This window comes from Ixodes scapularis, unplaced genomic scaffold (genome assembly GCF_016920785.2).
Source record: "Ixodes scapularis isolate PalLabHiFi unplaced genomic scaffold, ASM1692078v2 PGA_scaffold9__187_contigs__length_104089568, whole genome shotgun sequence".
NCBI lineage: Eukaryota > Metazoa > Arthropoda > Arachnida > Ixodida > Ixodidae > Ixodes > Ixodes scapularis.
Genome location: NW_024609884.1, coordinates 65,154,586 through 65,174,405, shown reverse-complemented (window position 1 = coordinate 65,174,405; position 19,820 = coordinate 65,154,586). Strand labels below are relative to the sequence as shown.

General features: G+C 46.2%; 1 protein-coding gene across 1 annotated transcript in view; it reads left to right on the top strand.

Annotated features, from left to right (window-relative positions):
• The first annotated feature begins 2,923 nt into the window (after positions 1-2,923).
• Positions 2,924-19,820, top strand: part of LOC8035777 (ovotransferrin) — a 31,011-nt gene continuing 14,114 nt past the window's right edge. Inside the window, exons 1-5 of the mRNA XM_029967948.4 lie at positions 2,924-3,169; positions 11,164-11,430; positions 12,033-12,287; positions 14,144-14,463; positions 19,376-19,697. Of these exons, the coding sequence (XP_029823808.2) occupies positions 3,115-3,169; positions 11,164-11,430; positions 12,033-12,287; positions 14,144-14,463; positions 19,376-19,697 (1,219 nt within the window). The 5' untranslated portion in view covers positions 2,924-3,114. The remainder of the gene's footprint in view (positions 3,170-11,163; positions 11,431-12,032; positions 12,288-14,143; positions 14,464-19,375; positions 19,698-19,820) is intronic.

Below are 19,820 nucleotides of genomic sequence, written 5' to 3'. Positions count from 1 at the left end.
GGGGCTCGAACCCAGGATCCCTGGGTTCTGCTTCTTGCGCAGGGGGTAGCGGTGACGTCAGAACGCCGAGCCCTGATTGGCTGATCGCGACCCCCTATCTGAGCGTCGTCTGCTCCTTTGCAACGTCGTCTGCTCGCAACGTCGTCTGCGTCTGTCTTGCCTTTCCTGCGACTTTCGGAAGTGCAGAGGCCAGATTCACGAAACGATCTTACGGCAAAAATGTGCGTAAGACAAAACTTAAGAACAATTTCGTATTCACGAAACGAAATTTTTTTAAGTTTTGCGCAGGTTACGACAAAATCCTACGACAGCTCCGAAGCTGTCTTACGCACTTCTTACGACCAAATCAGCATGGCCGACAGCGCCGCGGTCGCGACGACCCACGGACGTTTATTTCTCTACGTGCGCTTCTCACGCGTTGCGACTTCAAGCAGCAAGAAAAAAGTAAAAAGTACTTGAAACAGACCACGACAAACAAGAACGCTGGATCCACAAACACCTGGGAAAAGCTCCAACGGCCAGGGTTCCACCAAACGCGACCAAGCGAGCTCGGCAGTTAGGCCTAGCAGGCACTCCGCGACTCGGTGATCGTTTGCCCACGACCGGCTGGTGGGCTGAAGGGAATATGCCCGCGCGACCCTTGTGAACCCTTCCCGTATTATACTTTGATCGCTGACCTCAATTTTAGATTAAGAGGTCAATTTCTTCCTCTTGTTATCTCCTTGTTTCCCGAGGAAACGGTGACTCGCCGGTGAAAAAGCGGTGAATCTCCAACAGCCGCAGGAAAGGTAAAGCAGCCATCGCTTTGACTAGCAGACGTAAAGCAGACGACGTTAACTGCGCCAACCCGCCTACGCTGTTAAAGAGTAAGGGGTTGCGCCGCACACGAATGGAGGGAAAAAGTATTTGGGAGGGAACTTGCGGACACTAACACGCTCAGTCTCGGTTCTTAGCAAGCAAACCTCGGGGCATCGGGAGTCGGGACACCTCGCCAGTGAGTCCTTTGACTTCCCTCCTTGATGCGCGTCTGCTAGTTGTTAGACAAAAACAACGTACCGCTCGAGTTATTTCATCTGCCCTCTCTGAAAGGCGAAGTCGAGTTCGCTCGTAAAGACCTGCACTTCCGAAAGTCGCAGGAAAGGTAAGACTATGGTGCCTGGAGCGCGTCTTCGACTGGTGTGTTTAGCGTCCTATCCCGCCCATACATCAAAAGTGGTCCCGATGTGGCAACAAATGACGCGGGTGTCATGCTGTTGCCTGTCGCGATCCTGGCGGTTGGCCGTAGAAATGCTGGCAAAAAGCACGAGCGAACGCGAGTGTCACTGTCGTCACGGCGTCCCTTTAGGCGTCCCAACTTCCGGCTGCACTAGCTTCCGTGAGCTGTCACAGTGGAAAGCGACCTGCAGCAGAACAGGCATCTGCTACGTCACCATAACTGTTGAGACGCCACCAGGGTCGCGACCGGCGACAGCATGACACTTCTGTGACGTCATCAGGCGGAAATTGAGGGACCACTTTTTTGGCCGCGGTAAACACACCAGTCGGAGACGCGTTCCAGGCACCATAGTAAGACAGAGGCAGACGATGTTGCGAGCAGATGACGTTGCAAATGGGCAGACGACGCTGAGATAGGGGGTCGCGATCAGCCAATCAGGGCTCGGCGTTCTGACGTCTCCGCTACTTCCTTTCTCATGCGCAGAAGACGAAAATGAGCCCACTTAACGACCCTAACTGCCCTAACGACCACGTACGAACAGAAACGAGATCGACAACAAGCAAAATATCACAGCTACAAGAGCATCGGATCCGGTGTTCGATGGTGTTTCTTTGATATCCACCGTAATAAACGGGTAAGCTCTTTTGGAAATAAATATACACCGAAATAAACCGAAAATTGCATTTTAAAATAAACACCGAAAAAAGTATGCCGAATTTTGAAAAAATAGAAACCGAAAACGCGCAACCCTACATATGACAAAGTTAAAAAAAAAATAATAATAAAAAAATGGCCTTGCTTTGTATGTTATGCGTGTGTATTGGGCTATTTTAGCGCAAAAAAAAAAGAAAAAAGAAAAAAAGAAAAGCTCCAACTGACACATATTTTTGTGCATCGGATTGTAAAACGTTCCAAACTTTTTATTGCATCACAACTAGGGGTGTCGCGAACCGGTCGCGGTTCGAGTTCGACCAGGTTCGACTTTTTCGAACTTTTAATGAAAGGTTCGACGAACCTTGTATTGAGGTTCGACCTGTGTGCGCATGCGCCACAGGCTGGCCAGTTGGCTTCGGATTGGATGGTAATGGCTAAGAGATGAATTAAGTGCAGAGCTGATTGGCTATTTCGGTCAATACAGTACTAAAAATTAAGTTATTAACTTCTTCAGTGATTATAATTAGTTTCTTTTAATTGCAGCTGTTCACAAAATAAAATAACCCCTTGCATAAAAAAAAAAAAATTATCCAAACCTAGACATGCTTGTCTGGCCACACTGTCCATAAAGTCGAACCGGTCGAATCTGGTGAAAAGTTCGAAGGTTCGTCGACCGGTTCGACTCAGTCGAACCCCGGAAGTTCGACCAAAAAATCTGGTTCGACAAAAGTTTGCGACACCCCTAATCACAACATTAAGCAACATTTACACTTATAATCAAGCGCGAAGAGAAAACGCACGTCAAATTTAGACTGCTAGCTGCGCTAGCTGTCTGCTTCAAAATGCAAGAGCACACTAGCGTCACCTGAACCTCTAAAACCCCAAAAAGGTAGCCTTACATTTTTGAGGAAACATCTATTGGAAACGTTAATAAATAAATCTTATTCGCACAAGAATAAGGAAAGTTAAAACACTGGAGACGGTCACGGCTGACAAAGGGTACTTCATGATATTGCTGTAAGCGTTGCGCTCCGCGGCCCTACTATGCGGCACGACATGACAACCAAACTCAAGATTCCACACGATTGTGACGTCATCTATGACTCGCCACGGCAAATATTTTCGTTTTTTCTACCTGTCACACCTGACCGCCCGAAGCAAGCGACACACCTTTTGCGGTTACCCTGTTTACTCTCTTGTGCAGCTTGTTATGTTCGTTAGCTTGAAATTTAGGAGCGGTGAAAATGCGGTGGTCGTCGTCCTGGCTCGCAGTTTTGCACCTTGGTTTAGCCCACGTCGGTAAGTGCGGCAGTGTTTGGCGCCAACAGAGCCGTGGCTCGCTGGGTCGTCGGTGGCGGTTCGCAGCTCAAAGCTTGCTGGACCACGCCTTGAGAAAGCGCTTGCTTACTTGTTCAAATGCGTCCCTTCGGGGAGCAATGTGAAGACATTCTGGAACGATTCGTGTTAAAGATCGCGGGGCAGAAGTCGTCGAACCAAATGATTGCGGCCTTGGGTGAATGCATTCCTCCCGCCCGTTTGCCCGAAGGAAGAAGCTGAGACATGGGAGTCGGTATCATTGTGGCTATCCTCGCCTTGCCCCATAGTTTATTTACTTGCTAGTCTCCCTTTTTCCAAACGGTGCGCTCAACTGCCAACTCGGACAGCGCGTTGTTTCGCTCTCGGTCGCTGCTCCACGCGCACGGACAGACTGTCCCCGCTCTGCGATTTGGTTTTGTTTTGCGAGGGAAGGGCCGGTAAAAGTGTGTTCACGGGTGTCATTTGCACAGCTATTTGTGGCCCAATTGCCACATGTCTTCTAGCCAGGCTCGATAAAATAGCAATTCGGGACGGCTCTTCGATTTGCCCAAGTAGCTTGTCTTGCTTTAAAATACTGAAAATCGGAAACCTGAAAGAAGGAAAGTAAAAAGAAGTGACGGTTTGTTTGTTGGAACTCATAACTAGGGTGTTACAAACATTGACAGTTCGTTGAGGTGCTGTGCTTTTATGCTTGTCACAATACGACAGTAGCACAGCTTCCCGTGTCTGCTTGCAAACAAGCATTTTCTTTAGAATTTTTTATAAGTGGGCACACAGTGGTGCACACGATGCATTTTGTACTCTCAAGAAGCATGCACCAAACACTCGTCGCTCAAATTTATGTTTTTATATCAACCTACTAGAAGCTTGATGCCCGACTACATGCCTTTACGACAGTGGTGTAACGTGTCCTATACACATATGGACGGACGTCTGTCTTCAACAGGTGCCGCTTCTCAGCCCTTTGTAGGAGGCTGGGCAGCTCACCGTACTGCCCAACTTCCATTAGGCCGGCTTCAGACAGGGCAATTTTTCCCAGCATTTGACGTCGCAACACCAGCAACACGGGCCGCCCACATTCACACGGAGCAACCAATTGCTGCAATTTGCCATCTTCACCATTAAATTAAATTTTTCTTGCTCTATTTAAGCACATAGAGTTATGCGCTATAAACATAATTTTATGCATTTAAATGTCATTGAGAATACTAATGCATCTTTCTGAAATGGTCTATTTCCAAAAACGATCAATTTCGAAACAGAACCAGGTTTTTAATCGTCATCATCACTGGCACAGTGTATCATGCGAAAATATGTCGTCTCTGATTGGCTGCTGCCACTTCAAACATAATCGAATTGCTCCAAGGTGCTCGCTTGTTTCGAGCTGGACCTGATGTCAGCAATTTGTGTTGATCTAGGGAAAGCTAGGGAACATCCCGCCAGCTACCCCGAAATTGCTGAGAAAGTAACCCTGTCTGAAGCAGGCCTTATGCATTACCATAACCACCATGAAATAAGTTTTGTTCCGGGTTTGGGAGGTTTCCAGTTTTTATCATTTCGGTTACTGGTTTAGCGTTTCTAAAAGCACGCTTATTTTGGTTGGAGCTGAAATGCTGAAAACATTGTTAACCCTTTAAGTGCCGGGGTTTTTTCGTCTCAGCATGCACCCTGTGCCAAATGTTTCTAACTGCACCAAAAAAAAAAAAAATTTAATGTAGAAATGCGATTACATATGTACAGTCCTAATCACACTTGTCTATAACGCGCGAGCGTGCGGCTTTCTCCGGGGAGCGCTAGACTGGTGCCATTCGCGGAAACTAAGCTAGTCACGTGGTGCAACATAGAACGACCCACTTGAGGGGTGTCTTGCCCACTCTATCAGCTGGCGGCGAACGCGGAAGGCTGCTCGCAGAACACTTCACGCTCCCTTCTGACCGCTTATCTGACCGTGTATCGCTTGCGCGCTGTTGTGAGCATATCAACAGTGTTCTTTTTTTCGCATGTGGTCTTTTCTTTTTCCAATTCCCCTATACATGGTTCGCATCTGCACATATCATAATGTTATTTTGAGGCCTATTAGATATTCTGTTGTCTTAATTCTGCAAACTGATTTCCTAGAAAATGTGCTCAAAACGTTTTAATGGCTTAAAGGAACTGCGAAAAAAAAAAAAAAAAAAAAAAATACGAGCACACTAAAATATTTGTTTATGAAGGTTTATTGCGGGGTCTGTTTGTGTAAAATAATAAGAAATACTTGTTATTGCTACCACGATCTTGTGGATAAATAATAGTTTGGAGTTCAATAGTGGGTGTATGCGCCTTTCTGCGAGATGACACTGTTGATGCCGCGAGGGATGGATCCGTAAAGTGCAGGGCAAAGTTCTCCGTCTTCCCGCAGTCGTTGCCATTCCTCCGAAACAACCGCCCAAAGGGTGTCACGCGATGAGTCCCTCAGTGTCTTCTAGCCAACCTTTTTTTCATTATGCCCCAGACATTTTCAATGATATTGAGGTCCGCGCCGCACGGTGGCCATGGAAGTTCTGTGATGCAACGCTCCTCTAGGTAGTCTCTGACAACCTTTGCCTTGTGGACGGGGCTTCGGTCATGTTGAAATTTGAAAGCGCTGTCCGGAAAGGGGTTGTCAAGTGCATATGGTGGCATGACATGGTCGAGAATGTCGACATATTGTAGTGCTGTCAGGCTGCCATCAATTCTATGCAACGGACCAAGTCTGTGTGGAGAAATAGTGCCCCACACACTGACTGAGGCTCTGCCACTAGCAGCGATTGGTCTTATGTATGGTGGATCATATCTGCGAAAGAAAAAAATAATGAATTAAAAATGCGATCCCTCCGTGATGGTTCCTGAGACGGCTTTGTTATTTGAAGAAAGTTAGGAGCGCTATATATATATACAACGGGCATGGTGGCGGGAGGCAGAAGGCGTAGGTATAACAAAGTAAAAAACCCTCGGTGAAAACAGCAACAACGGACCGGCCTATTTCTTCAACGTTTAGGCCGGAGTCCGGCCTTCGCTGGACTTCCGGAGTCCAGCCTCCACCAGGATATCTGGCCTCTCGGACAAAGGCCGGACTCCGGACGAAACATCGAAAAAATAAACTCGTTCATTGTTGCTGTTTTCACCAAGGGTTTTCTACTCCGCTACATGAAATGGTCTGAACGACCCTCTCTCGATTCCAAATGTTATGAAGATGCTTGTGAGCATCTTCACAACTTAATTATTGCAATATTAAACATTACGATGACGCTTTATTGGGTTTTGGTGATGACACCTACTGTGATGCACCCCTGGGGCCTCGGTTCGCTACTTTCTTTTTTTTTTTTTACTAACCCAAGGGTTATTTATTTGAAAATCATCAAACAATTATTACTAGTGAAAAGGATGCACCTTGCACTCTAAAAGCTCATCTTGTCAGTGGAAAATTCGTCATCACCAGTTTGTCAATGTGATGTGCAGTTTCGCATTATAATTGTTGCCCCTTTTTTAGAAGCACCTTGCGTATAGCCTGTTCGAAGCATCGTCAAATATGAATACATTTCGAAGTAAATAGATTTTACGGAGGTATTACCTGGCACAGGCTGGCCTCCACACACTCTGTTGTTGGTCCCAGCATGTGGTGAAGCTTGACTCGTCAGAAAGCACCTCATTCCACTCGTCCGAACCCCAAGACACGTGCTCTTGCGCAAAGAGAACTCGCTGGCGTCGATGGCTCTCATAAAGACGTGGTTTCTCGGCAGCTATGCGGCACTGGAGGCCTGCATCCTACAACCGTCTTCGAATGGTGCTTACAGAAATGTTGAGGTTTAAAAGCTTCCTAATCTCTGAAGCCGACATAAACGGATCATCCACGGCGGCGGCGATGATGAGCAGGTCTTCTTTCAAAGCCGTACATGAAGGAGGACGACCCCGGGGAGCATCGTCGATGCGGCCTTCGTCCCGGTACGCCTTTATGATTCGGTTGACCGTCACTAGAGACACGTTTGTCTTCGATGAGATATGTCGCTGGGACAACCCCGCTTCACTCGTCCCGACTATCCTTGTTATGACGTCTTTCGGCACTCGTGGTGTCATTGTCAGCGATCAGTGCTTTTTTCCCGTAGGATTCTCTCGATGCTATGCGCAATCCTGTTGAATCCGGTCCATTGATATACTTTTGTTTTTTGCATAGTAGCAAGCCTTATACCAGCTTGATAAGCGATAAAAGTAAAGTTCTTATGATATATTTTGTTTGTTTTTTTGATGACGACATCGTTGATACGCCTTCATGCATTAGTTTGTTTATTGTTCGAGCAATGATGTTTGTAAAAATCGTGCGAGCAGCCTTCCGCGTTCGCCGCCAGCTGATAGAGTGGGCAGGACACCCCTCGAGCGGGTCATTCCATGTTGCACCACGTGACTAGCTTAGTTTCCGCGAATGGCACCAGTCTAGCGCTCCCCGGAGAAAGCCGCACGCTCGCGCGTTATAGACAAGTGTGATTAGGACTGTACATTTATTTACCAGATTATGTTGCTTTACGTTCAAAAAGTTTTTAACTACTGAAATAAAGGGAACATTGGGAACAAAGTCGCCTGGAGTTCAGCAAGGGCCAGTGTCGTCAAGTTTTTTTCTTTTTGAGTGGCCTTTTAGGTGGTGACGACTCGTCATCACTTTTGTCCGTATCCCAAGTACCACAACTAAAAAATATGGTCCAGTGGATTACCCATAAATGCAGCTTCTAGCAAAAAAAAAAAAAAAAAAAAGAAAAAAAAAAAAAAAAGGCAGTTTGAATTAATTTGGAAGCGGCCGGAAATAAACTAACAACTCGAAACAAATCTACTTATGCGTGGCAGGGGGTGTGCCGGGGAGTGCGCCCGAGTATACTCAGGCGCGGCACTTAAAGGGGCACTGACACCCCAAAGGTCGTATTTATTTTTATTGTCTAAAACGATGCAAGTTGTAGTCATAGACACGCAAAAAAAACCGCATCGCGAAAAAAAATTTTCCCGCGCGCGCGCGCGCATTTTTATTTTTGGCGTTTGATTTTCCCGCCTCTCGCCTCCTCGCTTCTTTTGATCGGTGACGTCAAAAATCAGGAAATTTAGAAGCTTTGTAGGCGACATCTCTATAACATTTAATTACGGCCATCTTAAAATATGTTTTTTAACGCAATTGCGAACGCACTACGGCCCTTCTTTTTGAAATACCAAAAATCGGGAGTTCGTTGTGGTGCCGTCTCCTGGATTTGTATCCTCCAACGGAAAACAGGCGACACCGCTCAAAACCGGTCCGCCGCAACGCCGGCGCTAGCCGGCGTTCGCTCCTATCCTCCTCGCTTTGGGTCGCCATGGCGACAGCAGGGAGTGGTGACAGGAAAGTGGACTCTCAGGTCTCCTCAATTTTTGACGTCAAGGCACCGGCGCCGATCGCGCGGGAACTTCGAATTCGGCATTTGGAAATTGTTTTTTTACTTCACGAATACTGAATTCCCAAATCTCAAATTTTGAGGGTAATGTCCCGGCATCGTTTTCAATTGTTTCGGATAATAAAAAAAAATATGATTTTGATGTGTCAGTGCCCCTTTAAAGGGCAAGGCCCGCTTCAGACGAAGCAATTTCACCCAGCAACTTGACGTCGCAACACCAGCAACACAGGCCGCCTGCATTCACACGCAGCAACCGAATTGCTCCGACTTGCCATCATCATCATTAAATTTGATTTTTCTTTCACTATTTAGATGCCCAGCTACGCGCTAGAAACATGTTCTTGTATCTTTGAACGGCGTTGAGAATACTGACTAATTTTTCTGAAAATGTTTATTTCCAAAAACGATCCATTTCAAACCAAAACTAAGTCTTTAGCTGTCATCATCATCACCACAGGGGTGTCACGTGAAAATGTTGTGTCCCTGACTGGCTGCAGCCGCTTCGAATTGCTCCGAGTTGCTCGCTTGTTCGAGCCAGACCCGATCTCAGCAATGCGCATCAATCTAGGAAAAGCTAGGGAACAACCCGCCAGCAACCTCAAAATTGCTGGAAAAGTTGCCCCTTCTGAAGCGGGCCTTAAAAGACTGCTCCACAGGAATGAAGATAACGTCCGTTAGAAACAAACTTAAATCTCGTGGATTCCTGAAATTGTGCTTTTTCTCAGAAGTTGAATGTGGTTTGTGGAGGTTTATGTTTGTGATATGTCTTAAAATTGTAAACTAGCTATGCTCGTGGACATTTTTCTGTAGCTATGCAGTCCAAGATAGGGGGGCGCATGCATGAACACTGATGAAAGCTGTGCATGTGCAATTTCGTCAAAAATGACACAGAAAGTTGTTCACAGGTGTAGTTCAATCACTCAATAAGGTATATGGGACCTGTCTCCCTGGCTTTCATGCCACACAGGGTGGCAACTAGCTGCCCTGCTCCAGGTGCGATCAGGTTGTCATGTTGTTACCTAACGGATCAGGAGAGTAAAGTCGCCTCCTGACCTCCATTTGTCCTCCTGGCCAATAGGTGGCACTTTGGTGCCCCTGGTGGTAAAGCCCCTTGATATGTTTGTTTTTCTTTCAAGTAGTAACAAATGCGCCATTGCTTGACGCCATGTCATGTGATGCCTTTGGAAGCAGATGGTAATGCAGTATTGAAATGAGCAGCCCTTGGAAGCAACTGTTGGCAGTGTGCTCACTTGTGGCACATGTGTTGTACGTTTGCACAACAATGATTGTCGGTACTTGCAAGAAATGCAAGGCGTGGATTTTATCAAGGGGCTTTACCTGGCGGTGGTGCAAGCCAACGCTTGATCCAAAGGGAAGAGCTGCCATGGATCTATCTAACTATCGGTGTTTGGGAGAAACGTCCCAGCCGATTGGGTATAAAAGACAATGCAAAGGGGACGGGGGGTCTCTCTCCCCTATACGTTGGCGTAGGACTTGGGCAAGTGCAATGTTGCACAGATATGATGTTTTGATGACTGACATCGGGGCTGCACTGAGTCTCCTCCTGTGGGTCAGGCCTAGCTCTTTGTGAACCACGTGGCGCGGGACGATTGTCCTGCTGCCGTAGTTAACCCATCGGTATTGATAAAAATAGTTATCCTTGTACTTGTTAATGTTCAGTAAACAGGAGTGCAACTCCATGCCTTGGTGGTTCCCTGCATTTACTATGTGTTTCTTGTATGTTTTAAATACATAGTCAACAGATGGGCACGGTCCGTTTGCTTGGTCGTGAACCGCGTGGGAACCGGCTTGCCGGCAGGTGTACACAGATTTTCTGTTGGTGTTAACATATGAAATAAAGATTTGCATTCAATCACCTACACAGATAAAAGATATACTCAACTTTATTGGTTTATTGGCTCATGTTCATGGAAATTATATTTTGAATGTATTTATTGTCATATGTTGGCATTGTTCTAAAATCAGAAATCCTACTGAAGTTACAAGCTGACACCTGAAACACAATTTTAAAGCTAGAAAATTGAGGCTGATACTTATATCAATAACTCATAGTTAACCTGTTAATACACCTCAAAATACGTTTCTGACTGCATTCTAACTGCCAAAAAAATTAGAGGCTTTTTGCTCACCTGTTTGCCAATCATAATATAATTTGCTCATTAATGTCTGATTCAAGATGCCTGCCTTTTTTCATTGTGTTTTTATGAAAAGCATATATACTTTAACCAACATACTGCCAATAAGAATGTTTTGCCCATTATTAAAAACCAGCAGAGAAGAAATTTTTTTTATCCTGATAGCATTGTTTTTCGTCAATGAATCAGAGCTTCCTTTTCTTTCTGGGATACTATAGAAAAATACTTAGCAGTCAAAGCTGGCTACTAAATAAAGGTCTCACTTAATGGTCCATTACGAGAGGGCCAAGGGGCGAAAAAGAGACATTCTTTCCTGTTTTTCGGGGCCCATTGAAGATCACAAATTTTATTGTCGTAGTGCCCTGTAACTTGTCTTTTTTGTCCTTGGCACTCGCAGCTCTTCTGGGCTGGGGCCTCGATGACGTGACTTGGTGCACCGTGAGCGACATGGAACACCTCAAGTGCACTGAGTTTGCCGAGGCGGTTCGTGCCAGCAGGACGTTCTCGTTGCAACTCAAGTGCAAGCGTGCCGCCTTTAAAGACCAGTGCATGAACTTCCTCGACAATGGCCAGGTGCACCTGGTGGAGCTTGATCCCGGGGAGGTCTACTCGGCCGGTCGTTTCCACAGCGTCATCCCCATCCTGGCAGAGCGCTACGGGCCAGGTAAGTGCCCGGCGGACAGTGGCTTTGCCGCACCAGGTTTCGCCGCCTTCCATCTTGAGTTGGACCCCTTGGTAGCTGCCTTCTGATGGCCCAGAGTTATTTGTTCAAGCTGTCTCTTGGTGAAGCGTTGGCTGCCGCGTGAAGCTTCCGAGTGGCTCCTGTACAGGTTCCCAGCTTCACACTCTTTATGCTTTGCTTGGATATCTGGGAGCTGTTTTGCTTGCAGGTTCCAGTGGGGTACCTGGCTACTTTTACTGTTGTTTTTGTGGGCATTTTCTGTGTTTACTAGCAAGTTTGACACTGTGGCCTTTTATGGGGTTGTGTCTCATACCTTTGTACAACGTTCTAGAGCTGACAGAAGCAATAATTTGAAAAGCCCGGGCAGGTGAGAGGTCGCAGACATTGTCCAAAAGGGGCTCTAAAATCTCCTTGCTTCCTTGTGTGCTAGGCTCCTCAACTGTGATGTTTTACTCTTTTATCAGCGACCTCACTGCATGAGTTAAAGGTGTTGTGCCATGCTTTTGACGCCTTTTTGCCAATGATTCTGCCTTGATTCCGGAGAAGCCATAAGAGAGCTTGGACACGACTCTGGGTGTTTACAGGCAGGGAAGCTGGCTACTACTCTGTGGCAGTGGTCCATGCCAAGACAGAGTACAAGTCGCTCCTGGACCTAAAGAACAAGTCTGTGTGCTTCACGAGTGTGGGCGACATGGCTGGCTGGGTCATCCCCATGGCCACCCTGGTGCATGAGAACGTCCTTGAAGTAAGCGACTGCAACAACCTTGTCAAGAGCGCCTCGACTTTCTTTGGGCCGAGCTGTGCCCCCAACTCCCTCATTGACAAGCACAACCCAACAGGTGCGTTCCTATCCTCTAGCGGGGCTGGTGCATTCATTGCCTTTGGGGAGGATGAATGTTTTCATGAATAGAAAAGGTACAAAACACAAACTAAGAAGCAGATCCCAAGGTCCACCATTCCACATTTGGCTCCGGCTTGAAACCCTCCTTGCCTTGGCTTTAACCCTCCCTCAACTTCTTGCACCCTGCGAGAGAAATGCAAGCACTGAGAGGCAAGTGTGGATACCCATGCTATTTCCAAAAATAATGTATGCACCCAAAACGCGGTTTGGGTTCATCCCATGTGCAGTGGTGATGACGCTATTTCTTTGGGGACGCAAATCACTTGGCTACACTTTTCTAAAACCCCTTCATATGTCGGATTGTGAGCCGAAAGAGCTTGTTGCTGATGAATAAGTAGCAGAGTAATAGCCTCTGCATGCTTGGGCATCTGACCTCTATACTCTATTTCACCTTCAAGTGAACGCCAGCAGATGCTATGAGCCAATGAAGCCAATCACTAGCTGAGAGCGAGTCATGTGGACTTTAGATTGGGACGGCAACATGTGGTGCATAAAGTCACGGGTCATTCGCAGCGTTGGATTGGCTCTGATGGCTTGTAGTGTCCGCTGCGGTTTCTTTTAAGGTGAAACGGAAAAAAGCCAAGCAGGGATGTGTTGATAGTTTTAACCTTTCAAGTACATCTTTGAAGGCCAGACCGACTTGGAGACTGACTTGTCTGAGTGGATCCTTAGCAATTGTGGCAGTGGCAGCGGTTGCGTAATTATGAATTGAATTGCGACAAACATATTGCTGTCGGGTTGCATACTTTCATTTTTTTTAGCTTGAAGCCTGCACCAATGTCAGTTTTTACGAACAGTGTGATTGACAGTTACTTTGTGGTGGTGGACGACTACGTTGAGGAAAAACTCTTAGCTGGCTGGGACTCGCATGTTGTTTGGGAATTTTAGTAGATCATTTTGATAATGATCAAATCCATGCACGGGGGCACCGACGGAGTGTCAGGTATTGTTATCTGAACAATCTAGTAAAACTCCCTATTGTGACGGCTAGCATAGGATTGAAGGACCTAACGTAGACCCTTTGTTTAATTACCCAAGCTTTCAAACAGCATGCTGCTAGTGTAGTCATACACGTTGCATTTGCATGTGTGTTTGTCAGTGCTTTATTTTGGTTATTTACTTGGAATCTTATACTGATAAGGCAAGCATGTTTACATATCATCCTAGCTTTCTCCTTAGTGTTTGGGTAATTTGGCAAAAGATCTATTGTAATTACACTTCACAAAGATTCGTTTGCACATAATTTTGGACCTGCTTGATCTTATGAATAGATTGATAAAGGTTTGCATCATGAACGACTGGGCTGTGTGTTTTTTTTTTTTTTTTTTTATTAAAAACATCTGAAAAGTTTGCAAAATGTTTTGGAATGTGGCAGATTGTGGTTAATTTCTTGCACCATTTCGGCAGAACATAGTGGAACGTAGCAATTTTTTTTTTGAGCCATTTTGGCGTAACATAGCGGAATGTTGTGGCATTTTTATAGGACGTAGTGGAATGTAGCACATTTCTTAAGGCATTTTGGCGGTACATAGTAGATTGTGGTTGATTCCTTGCAGCATTTTGGTGGACTAAGGGCTAATATCTTGCGGCATTTTGGTGGAATGTAGCGGAATGTGGTGGATTTCTTGTGGCATTTTGGGGGAATGGCTGAAGGTGGCATATTTCTTGCAGCATTTTGGCGAAACAGGGGAATGTGGGGAATTTTTTTGCGGCATTTCAAGAAAACATAGCGGATTTCTCGTGGCATTTTGGCGGCTTGGTGACCCCCATGGACAATCCCACGGGTCCCGGCAGGTGACAATCCGCAGAAGATGTGCGAGCTGTGTGGCGGCCGCCCTGGGGAGCGCTGCTCGGGCAACGACCCTTACGCGGGCTACCAGGGGGCGGTGCGGTGCCTAGCGGAGCGCGGAGACGTGGCCTTTGTGAAGCACACGACCCTGGACGAGGTGCTGCGGGGGCGGAGCCATGCCTTTCGCCTGCTCTGCCCATCGGGGGACACGGCTGCTACGGACCAGTTCCGGTCGTGCAACTGGGGCTTTGTGCCGCCCAATGTAGTGGTGACCACCTCGGACACACGGCTGGCCGTGCGGGAGCAGTACCAGGACTTCCTCAGGGTGGGTAGCCACAAGGCGACCAGTCAAGGCGCATTGCTTTTGTGCTTCCATGCAGCCAACGAGTGCACTTGGAGTGTGTTGCAGTATTTTTGGGTCAGAGAGAACCACACTTTTCCTCTACGAAAATAAACTAGGCATTGCTGAACGCCCTGTAGTCTACCTGATTTTAGCGCTAGTGGTTGTGACCAGATGTCAGAGTTTCAGAACTTGCCATATCCGGTTAGACAGTTGGAAGCAATGCTTTGAAATTTTCAAAGAGAAAATTGCGTCCAACAAAGGCCTCGAACATGTGGAAATGAAGGATGTCTGCTACCGGGAATGGGCCCTGTTTTCTCGTTGAAGTGAAAATTTCTGAATATCACTTTAAAGGGACGCTGACACCCCCCACAAACATTTTTTTAAATATTTTGCCAGGCGATTTAATGTGGTGTCAAAAGAATACCCAATCAGTATTTCGTTACAGTGCAGGGGTGGAACGGCTGCGCCATTTGCGCCATTTTGCGCCAGACGCATGTGTCTGCGCCATCCTGCGCCATGTTGCAGAAACTGCGCCAAAGCCAATACCTCGCGCCATTATGCGCCAAATCGCAAAACGTCCGCCCAAAAAAAAAGTTTTATTTTGTCTTGGTTTCGGTTTTTATCGACTCGATTGTCAACAATGAGGGCGCTTAGCCTGGTCGGCCTTGCAATCCCTTGTTCTGTTTATTCCCCTTGTCTATCCCGAGTCGGAAGCGCGCGAAAAAACTCGGATTCTAAGCGCTACACCACCTGCGACTGGATTGTTACTCTTCAACCATAAGCGGTAGGGCAAGTAGGCCGAGGTGAGGTCGAGTCGTTAAGCGTCAGATTGCACGAGGCTCTGCGGCCCGGGATCCGGACGTCATCCAGTCGAAAGCAAATGAGCAAAATATTCCTTTTAGTGCTTCATCGTTAGGAGTTGGAACCGCATTCTTGCAAGATAAATCGTGATTTGATAGAACTGAAACGCGGTCCAATCCGAAACCTTGCCGGTCAGCAGCTCTACTTATCTGCTCGGCGTACATTAACCTTGCTCCTGCTTATCGCTTCAAATACGATAACTTCGTTATTCGTAGTCTGCTGCTTCGATATCGAGTTGCACAATAGGATAAACTCGAAATTTGTTGCCCTGTTCCTCCGTGCAACTGCACGTCCGTTGCTTACGCACGTCACGTGGTTCGCACATATAATTACTATGTCGAGCACGTGTGGGTTGTGCGATAAGCAGAGCTGGTTTGCATCTTGAGCGTCTGAAGGCCACTCAGAAAATATCAAGGACGCTATCTTCAGAAACATAGAGTACTTGCTGTTTGATTCTCATTAAAGGTCACAAAGATTCAAGTTTTCGCATATATTACACTGTTATCCCCTCTACCTAGGTCCCTAACCGCTCATGTTCATCTCTGCTGCTAAGCACAATTGAAATTGCTTTCGTGCTTGTCTAAGATACAAGCTGAAGTGCAATGCAAACTGATCTGAGCTGCTCCTAGCCTGCTCCAGAATGTAGTTTTAGCTGCTCCCAACCTGCTCCAAAACAGCTGTTTCAGCTGCTCCCGTGGCTGCTCCCAAGTACATTTCATGAGTTCCACCCCTGCAGTGTCACATATATTTTTCATAAAGTAAAAAAACAACTGCTTGAAACCGAAACCTAAACTGGACTGGGGAGGAAGAAGAAATGTAGAGGAGGAGAGAGTTGCCAAAAGTCATGTGGTTACAGCCAACTGCATTTTTCTTTTTCCTTCTTTTTTTTTCTTCAGCTTTTTTTTTTTTTTGGTTGTGGGAAGCAGATGAAAAACTAGCACGTCGCACAAAGAACGCAAAAGTCGCTGGTAGCACAAAACACTGTTCTGAAGTAGAGGTCCCACGCCCGTCGTCCGCCGCCATCGTTTGGTCCGCTTCGTTCAGCCGTCCAGCCCGTGACTCCCGCAATATGACGCCATGCTGAGAATGCACAAAACGCTTCCAATTCTTTGTGCAACCTTTTTCTTTTTTAATTAACATATTTGCAGTTTCTTTAGAAGCCACAAAAAATGTGTATCATATTTTTTAAAATATTTTGAATATTGTGTGTGTACCTTTCATGACCCATGACTTCGAATATATTTGATGTTTGTGTCTAAACCATAGAGAACGCCACGTGACCACAGAAAAGAGAGTGAGCGTGACGCAAACTGGCCAGTTCTCAATTGGCGGCTTTCTGGCGGAAAGAAAACAAATTTTGCGCCACAAATTGTGTTCTGGGTAGTTGGGCTCTCATATGTCGTGTACAAACAAAAACCTTAGCGAGCATAAATACCCTGTCAGTCTTCCTTTAAAGGAGGCGGTGCGACAATTTTTGGACTTTGGCCAGTTAACTGCGAGAATTAGTCTGTGTTACTTATATAACAAGAAACATAAAAATATTTTTCCTAGTTTTTATTTTAAGAAATGAAACAAATGGAAGGTTGGAGTCAACGCTCACACCGTCTTCCGAGTGACATCACTGGGAGTACCATCTGGTTTCCAGTTTCACAGCCTCAGCGCTTCCTCCACGATTGTTGACTTTAAGAGCATTGCCAAAGGTCACGGTGAGCGATTGAGACGAAAGACTGTTCGCCACAGGGCTGACAGCGAGCGTAGCAGCAGAGGGGGAATCTTTTTGTCGACTTCTGTGTACTCCCTATGACTTGACACCGTGGTTCTCATAACCGCCACGTGCGGCTGCAGATCGGCAAAGAATACCTTTCGTCTCCTTTGCGATTACGCAGTGGAATTGCAGTATTTCGGGGGAAGGCAATGCGATTTGTCTCACTCGTGCCCCGATAAACAATATAAAAAATACAAGCTGCGAATTCTTTCAACAGAAAAATCGTTGCACTGCCCTTTTAAATCTTGAATAGGTAAATGGTTAGTTCTGAAACTTAGGCATCTGGTCTCAACTGCTAGTGCTACGTTTGGGCAGAGGCTGAGTGTTGGACAGTGTGTAATTTATTTCTGCAGTAAAAAAAAAAAAATAAGGATTCTTAAAATGAAACATGTAGTACTTTTAGTATTTGAAGTATAATTTTAGTATATTTTTAATCTACTACTCAGAGTTCTTTTGATGTTCCGCGCGTGTTGGCCCAGTATGCTCCGAGTAATATCTTTAATTGTTAATTATACTTTCTGATGTATACTATTTTGTTTCATGAAAGTACAAAATTAGCATATTTTTACTAGTGTTTGCCATGAGAAGGGAGACCAAAAGACTATCGTCTTGGAATTTCCTTTCTTAAGATATGTCAACTGGAATTAAGCTACGTTCAAATTATTCAAATTGCCTCACACCGAAAGTGGTTTTATTACAGTACCTTTAGCAAACATTGGCAATGTAAGAAAGCCTAGGTGCCGGCTTTGTTCATATAAGGGGTGACCTATTCTTGAGTAAATATGGTCAGTCAGTGATTTTTTTTAGTCGTGTCCAGGTCGATTGCTGCCCTGTGTCTGAATTTTAACGGTGAACCTAGCGTTCATTATCAGTGGTAACCTTTGAAAGGAAGTTCCTGCTATTTTTGATGCGGTTTTAGAGCCTAATAACATCTTTTGCTGCTCGCTTTTCTGTTTAAAGCCATCATTGTTGTTCTTTCTAAAATTTACAGGACACAGCTATTAAGATCAGCTTATGCAACTCTTTGCAGATAAAACAAATGTGCACTCTTATTTTTTTTGGAAACTCGCCACATTGACGGCACAGAACGGCATGAAGCACTGTTTTATTTTCTGAAATCCAACAACCGATACATTATCTGTTTTGATGACGAGCTACGAGTCTTCAATCGGAATATGGGTGCCGAGCAGGGACGACGCCAAAGGGATGCCGAGCCTCCCCTAAACATTGCCCTGCCACCCCAAAATAAACTTGCCTATACCCCCTGCCCCCCCCATGCACACTAATGACTCTGATACATGCTGGCCCCTCGTCGCTTTCCTTGTTTCCTCGGTCCGTGAAAAATGCATTGACTTGAAGTGCACCCGGCCTAAGGAGGCCCATACTGGACGTTCTCAACTTTGTGTCGCCCGCTTTCTTTTCTCTACTGGACTTTGGGCCACGAGCATGAACGTGTTTATTTAGTAATGTGTAATGTAAATATGTGTAAATATCTTGCATGTGAAATGCTCCAATAAGTAGAGTTGTAAATACACTCTAAAATACTGAAATAAACTGAGTTGATATCTGCTAAAAATGTCCCAAATAGCTCGCAGTCAATATTGCCGGGGGCGACAAGGGATCTACCAAGCCATGGCCCCCGGTTTTTTTTTTCTCTTTTTTTTTTTCTTCTATATTCATATACAAGAAGAAAGACTGTGCGAGGGGGAAAAGTGCAGAAACTAGGAAAGCTGAAGTGGAGTGGAGAGATCTCCTTTCCACAACGGCTTTTCTGGCATGCGCCCTTTTACCCATCGCAGTATCTTTCGTATGTTGTATATGACTGTAGTTTTATTGTGACTTTGAACATACCGGAAGCCCATGCCTCCCCCAAAATTTAATGTGCTCCCCACTGCCCCGCCACTATACAAAGTCTGGTGCCGTACCTGGTGCCGAGTTAAACATCTAAATAAAAGTGAATTAGCAAATTTTAGGCTATCGGGTCACTTATCATTACGTCAAGTTCGGGCCACAGTGCCAGAGTATAACTTTATCTCGAAGGAATTGTTTCTTTAATTCATTTGCTAATTTTAGAAAGATTGCTTCCAGTATAGGAAACAAAAACAACGCCCTGTATCTCCCTACCCAAGAGATCCCTTCAATACTCTGGCTAGTTAGCGCTCTGCGTGCCAAGTACATGCTAAAAGGAGCGAGATATAATGGAACGAACGGAGTGTACTCGCCAGCAGACGAGAGGTGGCCTAGCTGGACTCTGGTTGCTTTGTGCAGAGGGCGGTGAGCACATTTGGCAAGCCACCGGTGGGCTACGAGAGCCCTTGGTTCCACCCGAACCAGACGAGCGGCAGCCAGAACCCCGACTGGAACTGGTCCAATCAGAGCGTGTGGTCAGGGGGACAGCCTACCTCGCCGCCCTGGTGGCAGAGTTCCACCACAGAGCGGCCGCTGTTTGTCAACGCAACTGAGCTGTCGCGGTTCTACCTGTTTGCCAACGGGCCACGCTATGGCAATGCCACCAACCTCCTGCTGCAGGACCTGACGACGGAGTTTGTGCCGCTGCACGGGAACCAGCAGACCTTTACGGGATACCTGGGTGAGGAGGGCCTCCACTCTCTGCTTCTCTCGTTTTGTCTTCTTCCATGGGAGCATCCTCTCTGTGTGCATACTTCAGTAGGCGAGAGAAGCCTCCGTGGGAACTAGTATTTAAGGGGACACG